Below are 8,440 nucleotides of genomic sequence, written 5' to 3'. Positions count from 1 at the left end.
TAAACAAGTTTAACTTAGTTTCATAGTGAGTTTTTAATAAAAAAAATTTCACCTCCTTCCATTCCCTCAGATGTTTATCATCTTAATTGCTTTTCTTTTCCCTTTACCTGTGTTTTTTTGATTCATTTCAGTTTTTCAGAATTGTTATTTATGATGGAAATTTGCCTATTCGATTAATTCTCATGAGAGGAAAAATTATATACAAAATGAATCCAGTTTCAAAGAGACATTTATTTTTAGTTATAAATTACTGTAAAAAGAAACATGTAAGAGGTTTGATTGAAAGTACATCAGTTATTGACAAATCAATGTAAATCGGCCCATATGTGATTATAACAGCCATATAATAGCGCTGGATTAGTTATAATGTTTCATTTGGATTGAATACAGGGTTACAAACTAAGATTATAGTATTGGAGATTAGATTCTAGTCAAATCCTTTGTGTAAACATTTCTAAAATTAGCACAATTCAAGTGGCTACAACTGTAGAAAAGGAAACCACAAAGTGAAAAGGGGCCATACTCATATGTGTACATTGCACATATCAATATGCAACATTTATATTCCACCACTGCCAACATAGACATGGAAAAGCAGAGCAAGAGCAGACAGAGCCACAAAGTGAGTGAAGTGACCCAGGTTTTTACCACTGGCAAAAATACTATCATCAGTGGGGGGAGGCATGAAGGTAGAACAGGTAAAATCCAAGTCGAAATCAGTGCCTGTCGAGGTGAAGGTAACAAAGCCTGGTTCCATGCCAGTGACGGTAACACTGATCCAGCTCTCATACTCTGACACTCGAGCGTAGACACCAGGTCTCATTGGAATGGCACATCGATCACCAAAACTCACCACTCCACCCTGGACCCACACAAGTCCATTGTACATCACCAGTGGTCCTCCTGAATCTCCCTGTAGGAGATACAGAATGTTTTTTTTATGTTATTGCAAGTAATTGCAAAATGTGTTATGGATGGATGGATGACTTATTCATAAGACTTTGGTCTCTACCAGGCATGACATTATACAAGACTATGTTCTACAGAAGTAAGAAAATCCATGTACATGAACATGCACACACAAAAAAGAATCATAGTCACCTGACATGAGTCCATTCCACCCAGATCAAGACCCGCACAAATCATGTTCTCTGTGATGGGGGAAAAGTCTTGATTGTAGCATGAGCACTTATTGTTTCCCACAATTGGTAGTTCTACCTCCTGTAGGATGTCAGGTGCCATCCCATTACCTAATTGAAAGAAGAATTTGGATTTTTTTTAAGTGGGAATTCAAAAACTGTACCGTTAAACTAAAATAAATGTTTTGTGACTTACCAAGGTCCCCAAAACCAGTGACCCAGCTGGTAGTGCCATCATGAAAGGTGCTGTTTCCTGAGGCCAAGCACACGGGCTGTATGTAGTCTGTAAAATTGACAGGGGTTGATAGCTTCAGCAGACACATGTCATTGTCATTGGTGATAGGATCGTAATCAGGATGGCAGTTGGCGATTACTATCCTCCGAGTCACTTCATTGGGGTTGGAATCCGATAAATTGTAGACACCCAGATGAACTTCAGCAGTGAGGATATCACTTAAAAACACAAAAGTAACACCATAGGTCTGCATAAGATGTGAGTTAAACAGTTAGAAATTGTCACAGTCGTAATGTAGACTACATTTTGCACCTCATAAATATCGTATTACCTCACACACCATCTCTCTGTTTCGTTCTCCAGTCTGTTCTCCAGACTCTTGTTTACATAGCCAGGCTGGCTGCACGTAAATGTATGTGCATGTGAACAGCTGCCACCCAGGAGTTAGCCCCTACCTGCCCATAAAATGCCCCCGTCAGGGCAGTGTTGCGTAGGCACAAAATAGTGGCAGCAGGCCCAGCAGATCAAAAACTCAAAAACTTCTCTTGCTAACAGTATCATAAATTTATGAGTTACTTACTTCTTCACTAGTCATATTCTCCTGAAAAGTAATGCGTGTTTATCCTTTGCAAGTATGCACATACGAGGCAATGGGTGAGAAGGAGAAGGGAAATGGGGGGGCAGCATTATTGTCGCTTATTGCTCATTTAAATTTAATAATGATCTTCTACATTATACTCAAACTTAAACTGATGATATTAAACTGACTGATGACTAACTGAATTTCTAGCAAGCTAATTTACACAAATATTACATGGAATGGCGTAAATTAGTGCCTTGGAAAATATGCAATATTCATCTTTGTGTAAAGAATTCTGTCTGTAATACCTTTTTCAGGAGTATGATGGAGAGCAGGACTGGAGAAAACTGTATAGAATCATTAGCTACGCAACAAAAGTACAAAAGTAATCAGAATAAACAACCAATCACAATAAAAATGCCTCATTTAAACAAGCCAGTCGGAGTAGGATGATTGGATTAAGCTCAATCAAAATGAAATTGTATTCCGAATGAGAGGGGTGGTTTATGCCGATTGATAATCCAATCAGTGTGCATGTAACCGCTTGTCAGGCTCAAGTTCTTCCAAATGTAGCAAACTGACCTGAGTGTGCATGTGTGCCCGACATAAATGTGACGTATCTCCACGTTGGCAAGTGGCGGAAATACGTCGGGAAGCAAAAACCAATACAACCTTTTTGTTCGAAAAAAATAAAAGAGCTCAAAATTGTTGCTTACTCAGTAACATTTACACCGTAATTAGAACATAGTGCAAGTCCAGCCTGAGCCCTCAGGAGACAAACAAACTTGTTTATATCATTGCAGTTTACCTTTTAACAGTCTTTGTTGAACATCCCTAGGTTTGTTAAAAAAAAAACGAGTGACATTTTTGATTTGTATAGAGAAATGCAGACCATTCAACATACACCACGAAGACAATCAGGGTGTTTTCTAATCAGAAACCATGGCATAGCTGGACAGTTCAGTGCGGTCCTGGCTGAAGGCCCAGGATGCAGCATTCAGATCTGGAGACAAACTGGCCTACAGCAGGGCTAGACGTGAATAGAAAAAAGTCATCCAAAAAGCCAAGCACAGGTACAAGCAGCACATTGAGGACCACTTCAGCAACAACAACCCACATGACATGTGGAGAGGCATCAGAAACATTGCAAACATCAGGCGCAGCGACCAGCGGCTCAACAATGACCCGGTTCTCTCTGACACCTTAAACAGCTTTTTCACACGCTTCGACTCTCCAAGCAGCAGGGAGCCTGTACATCTTCCCCTGCCAGAGGAGCACCTTCAGCCTCTAGTCCTATAGGTGCACCAAGTGTCCTTCTCCTTGAAGAAAGTCAACATAAACAAGGCTTCAGGTCAAGACATCGAGTCAGATCGGACGCTTAAATCATGTGCTGACCAACTAGCAGGTTCTTTTCTGGGCATCTTCAACCTCTCTCTACAGCTCTCTATGCTCCATGCCTGCATGAAATCCTCCATCGTTGTGCCCGTTCCCAAAAAAACAACTATCACCTGCCTCAATGATTATTGTCCTGTTGCTCTGACCCCCGTCATCATGAAGTGCTTAAAAAGGGATTTCCTACAACACATCAAGGAGGCCGTCCCTGCCGGCCTGGACAGCCTGCAGTTTGCCTACAGGGAGAATTGCTCGTTAGCATTCCACTCAGCTCTGACTCATCTCCAGCATCCAAACACCTACTTCAGGATGTTATTCGTGGATTTCAGTTCAGTGTTCAACACCGTGCTCCCAGACATGCTGTCTCTGAAGCGCCAAAACATGGGATTATCCACACTGCTCTGCTCCTGGATGAGTGACTTCCTCGCAACAGGCCCCAGGTGGTGAGGATAGGGAAACACACATCTGCCCCACTGATCCTTAACACCGGCACGTTGCAGGGTTGTGTCCTTAGCCCTGCTCTCTTTACCCTTTTCACCCAGGATTGTTCTGCTGTCCACCCCACACAAACAGTGGTGAAATTTGCTGACGACACCACTGTGGTGGGTCTCATCTCCAGCAATGAAGAGACATACCACAGAGATGAGGTCCGTAATCTGACACAGTGGTTCTCCAGGAACAATTTGATCCTGAACACCAGTAAGACCAAGAAGGTAATAATATACCACAGAAGGTCCAGTAGGACTGAACACACTCCTCCATACAGGAGGAGGTGGGGAAGTGTGTGGACAGCATTACGTTCTTGGGCATCCGTATGTCCTCTGACCGCTCCTGGTCCGTAAACACCTCCCACCTGGTGAAGAAGGCCCAACTATGGCTCTTCTTCCTCAGGAAATTGAAATGGACTAGACAGTCCTAAATTGCAAAAAAACTTTTACAGAGATACCATAGAAAGTGTTCTATGTCTAAGCATAACGCTGTGGTTTGGGAGCTGCACTGAGTCAAGGAAGGATTTAGCACGGGTGTTAAGGACAACACAGGGGTTTATCGGAGGGGGTCTACAGGGCTTGGACTCAGTTTATCCAGAACAAATCCAGAGAAAGGCCAGACACATCTCCACTGTTTGCCCCTCTTCCATCAGGTAAACGCTTCAGAAGCATAAAATTCAGAACTAATAAACTCAGGAACAGCTTCTTTCTAAGAGCAATGAGGGCTACCCCCCCCCCTCCCCCCGCTGAGAAATTGTGGTCCATCATGTTACAATTACACTACTGTTATTGCCTATTTGCACACTCTTATTCTCAGCAATACCAAATTGCACTTTTCTGTGCATTGAAGCCTCAAGATCATTGCCGAAAATTACATCAGGACGGACTAATCTTTGTAACATGGCTCATATCAGTCACTGAGAGGCTGATATCAGAGCTCTTGGACTGTGCTACATACTTTTTTTTTATTTTTTGCATGCTCTAATATGTAGGGGGAAAAAATCCTGTAAATAATAAGTCTGTTGTGCTGGCTTGTCATGTTGCTATTTTTTCGGAACATCCTAAAGCGGGTCTGCCTCCGAGGTAATTTCACCATGCAAACACATGGTGAATCCTATTGCAAACTGAGTAAAGGATTTTCAGGCAACATGCTTCATGACATATAATGCTTGTAACTGGCCTTCATGATTAACAGGTACTAACTATATAATATATATTACAATAACTTTACAAAATATATTGTAGTATATATACTATAGATAACATAATTATTGAATATATAATACAGTTCTAAGTTAAATTGTTCATCTGATCAGAAAAGTGTGGTAAACTTGCAATGTTTGATTTTTTAACGGTTTTGTGTGCAACAGTTTGATTTGGTTTTGTAGTTTAAATGCTTTTAGAAAAAATTAAAAAGAACAGCCTCTCATAATAAAATGGTTGTGACCATGCTAAACAAGACAGAGTAAAATCTCACCTGCCTACGCAGTGCGCAGCAGTCAGCACCCACTGGTCGGTGATCAGTGATCCTCCACAGAAAGAGAAACCATCCTTCTGTAAGCTTGCCTGCCAGGGCCAACGACCTGGGGATGCATCCTGACCCCCAACAATTCTGGTTTTTGTAGCCACATAACCACATTCTGACATGAAAAATTATGAAAAATAAACAGAAAACAGCAATAAGTGGTCATATCTATGTTCCATCATATGATACCAAAGGCAAATATCATTAATGCTAATTATATGCTACAAGGAAAAAACAAACAGCCATTTGATTCACAAATTTCAATTACTTTCATGTCACATAGAGTATACCCTACTTGAATGATTTGATCAGAAACTCACAGTTTCCAAAATGACAATAATCAAACAAAACTTTCACTAACTTTGTTTGCCTTTTTTTTTGTACAAAAGAAAGTACATTCCAAAACCGTGTAGATTTCTAAAGACTGAATTTAAGGTTGTCTCAATACAACAAAAAATGCTAATGGCGTTAGACTGTTCAAAAAGTTCCATTGTTAGATTCTATATATTTATTTACTTTTATTACATTTTATTTATTAATCATCTGTTAATACTTTGAAATAACTGTTATAGAGGTGGTAGAAAATAAATAATACACATCTTTGGTATAGTTCCAATTTTGGAAATATTTTAAACATGGTACACAGGTAATCCAAAGAAAAATAATATCATTGCCTTCAAATGTGTAATGTCAGTACTGTCTTATCTGAGAAGAAAGAAAGAAAAAAGAAAGAAAACTTATAAAACTTGTAAAATTGGTCTTGGAAACGTACCTGGCTGCTGTGATTGACAATCTGAAAGACAGAATAAAGTAGATGATGTGCAACAATACTGAATTGTAAATTACTGCCTGAAAGCTCCAGATATGCAGAATAGAAAGAATATAATAACATATAATGTGTGGTTTTGTTTAATAATGATATCATGGCAGCAAAATTAGATACCTGTTTATTAGTTGATAGCATTTAAATAATTGAAATTGAAAATATTTAGCAAAATTTACACAAAAATGTCACATCACAACCCGTAGAAATATATTAAACTAAACGTTCAGAGATGATATTCTGTCAAGGTATAAGTCTTTATACTTGCTATTGTGCAGGGGGTCAACCAACTTTCTTAGATACTCAAAACCTTTTTTAAATGACTACATATCTGAGATCAATCTGTACAATTTTAAACCTGAACACATCCATTCATTCATCCATTGTTTTCCGCCTATCCAAGATAGGCAACAGGTACTGGGGCAAACCCCAGACATCCCTCTTTCCAGAGACATCCTCCATTTCATTCTGGGGATTCCAAGGAGTTCCCAGGCTAGACAGGATATATTGTCCCTGCGGCGAGTTCTAGGACTTAACCTGGGTCTCCTCCCAGTAGGATGTGCCCAGAAACCCTCCAAGGAAAGATGCCTAAGCAGCAACATAATTAGATACTCAAAACCATTTCAATTGACTCCTTTCAATGTGGAGAAGTAGCTCTACTTTAAGCTACCATGGATGAGAGTGCTTTTCACCTTATCTCTAAGGTTGAGTCCAACCACCCTCCCATGGAAGCTTATTTCTTCCGTTTTATCTGGGATCTTGTTCTTTCAGTCATGATCCATATCCATATCTCATCCATATAAAAGTTAAATCTGATTTAAGTGTGTTTTCTGTTGCGATTACCTGGAAAACTGAGAAATTGCACAGGCATTGATATCTTATGACCAAATGTTAGTGGTCAGAACATAGATGAACAGGTAAATCGAGAATTGTGTTTTTCCCTCACATCCGACAGGACCAGTACTTCCATTATTGCAGATAAAGCTTCAATTTGTCTGTCCATCTCCGACTCCATCCTACCATCAGCCATTAACAAAGCACCAAGATATTTAAACTCCTCTCCTTGATGTAGAGACCTTTCCCAACCCAGAGGGGGCAATCCAACCTTTTTAGGGTCAAGAACCATGGTCTCAGACTTAGATCTCTCATCCTGGCCGCTTTCCACTCATTGATACATTAAACTGCTTCCTGAGGTTCCCAAACCTCAGGAAATTGTCCACTATTCCCTTGCCAAGATGAAAGCTACATTGCTCCTCCTGGATCCAAGGTTCAGTCTGAACTAATATCTTTAAAATGGAGAAGGACAACACAACCATGTAGTTAGCTCAGACTTTCCTTTGAGATTAAGAGTGGAAGCAATGTTATAGAGTCTAATAAATGTTTTTCAAATGAACACAAATTAGACAATTTTACTCCCAACCAAATAAGAAAAGATATTAGTAATGCACATTACTAAGCTCCTCTCATAACTGATGACAGTACATGTAGGTACCGGCCTCCTGTCAAAGGCTACATTGGTGAAGAAATCTTTTCATTTCATTTCATTTCCTTAGCATGACCTTATATGATTATAAAAATCTTGTAAGAGTAAGAATTTGGTTAAATGTATTCATAGTGTCATATATAGAAAAGCATTGTTTTTCCTCCCACATCTGTGGTAAGTTAAATATTGATTATCAGAAGAACAGATGAAAAGGAACAAAAATATAAGTTTTTAAAAAAATATGTATTTCTTACCATGGCATATGAGAATGATGAAGGCAACGTAACCAAGAAGCTTTTGGAGAGCCATGTTCAAACTCCTCTAAGATCACCAAGTTTCAGACTTTAAGTCTTACTTCAGGTGTTCAGCTCCACCCCTAATCTCATCCATTTAACTGACACTGATCTGACGTGCGCTGCTTGAGCACAGGTATTGGAAAAAAAATATGTGCCCAACTGCATGGGTTGGGTAGTGCATTGTGCATACACAAAAGATCTTCACTAAAGCAAATCTAATTGTGGTCATGCTAAATATTTCCCCCCTTTTTTTTCAATGTCTTGTTTTTCTTGTCCTTGTTGTTCATTTTTTTTCTTTGCTGTTTTTCATTCTTCTGCTTTAGCACTAACTCTATTACTTTTTGTAATAGCGTGTCTATTTTAGTCTGCTCTTTGCCATTCTATGTCTATCAATTTGGTATTTAGCAACTTCATTTCATCCTTACAAAAACAGTTGAGATTTTGCAGAATTTTTTTTTTTTTTTTTTTAATCTCTAGAA

General features: G+C 39.3%; 1 protein-coding gene across 1 annotated transcript; it reads right to left on the bottom strand.

Annotated features, from left to right (window-relative positions):
* Positions 1-211: 211 nt before the first annotated feature.
* On the bottom strand, positions 212-8,038 carry LOC105934828 (serine protease 27). Its single transcript, XM_012874990.3, has 6 exons — positions 7,920-8,038; positions 6,132-6,152; positions 5,312-5,474; positions 1,336-1,592; positions 1,102-1,250; positions 212-913 (listed from the first exon to the last, which is right to left on the bottom strand). The coding sequence occupies exons 1-6, from the start codon at positions 7,972-7,974 to the stop codon at positions 560-562; spliced, it is 999 nt and encodes a 332-aa protein (XP_012730444.2). The 5' UTR covers positions 7,975-8,038; the 3' UTR covers positions 212-559.
* Between the last annotated feature and the right edge of the window lie 402 nt (positions 8,039-8,440).

The sequence above is a fragment of the Fundulus heteroclitus genome, chromosome 14 (assembly GCF_011125445.2).
Source record: "Fundulus heteroclitus isolate FHET01 chromosome 14, MU-UCD_Fhet_4.1, whole genome shotgun sequence".
NCBI classification, from domain to species: Eukaryota; Metazoa; Chordata; class Actinopteri; order Cyprinodontiformes; family Fundulidae; genus Fundulus; species Fundulus heteroclitus.
The sequence above is the reverse complement of the archived record's forward strand: the minus strand, read 5'-3'. Positions and strand labels throughout refer to the sequence as shown.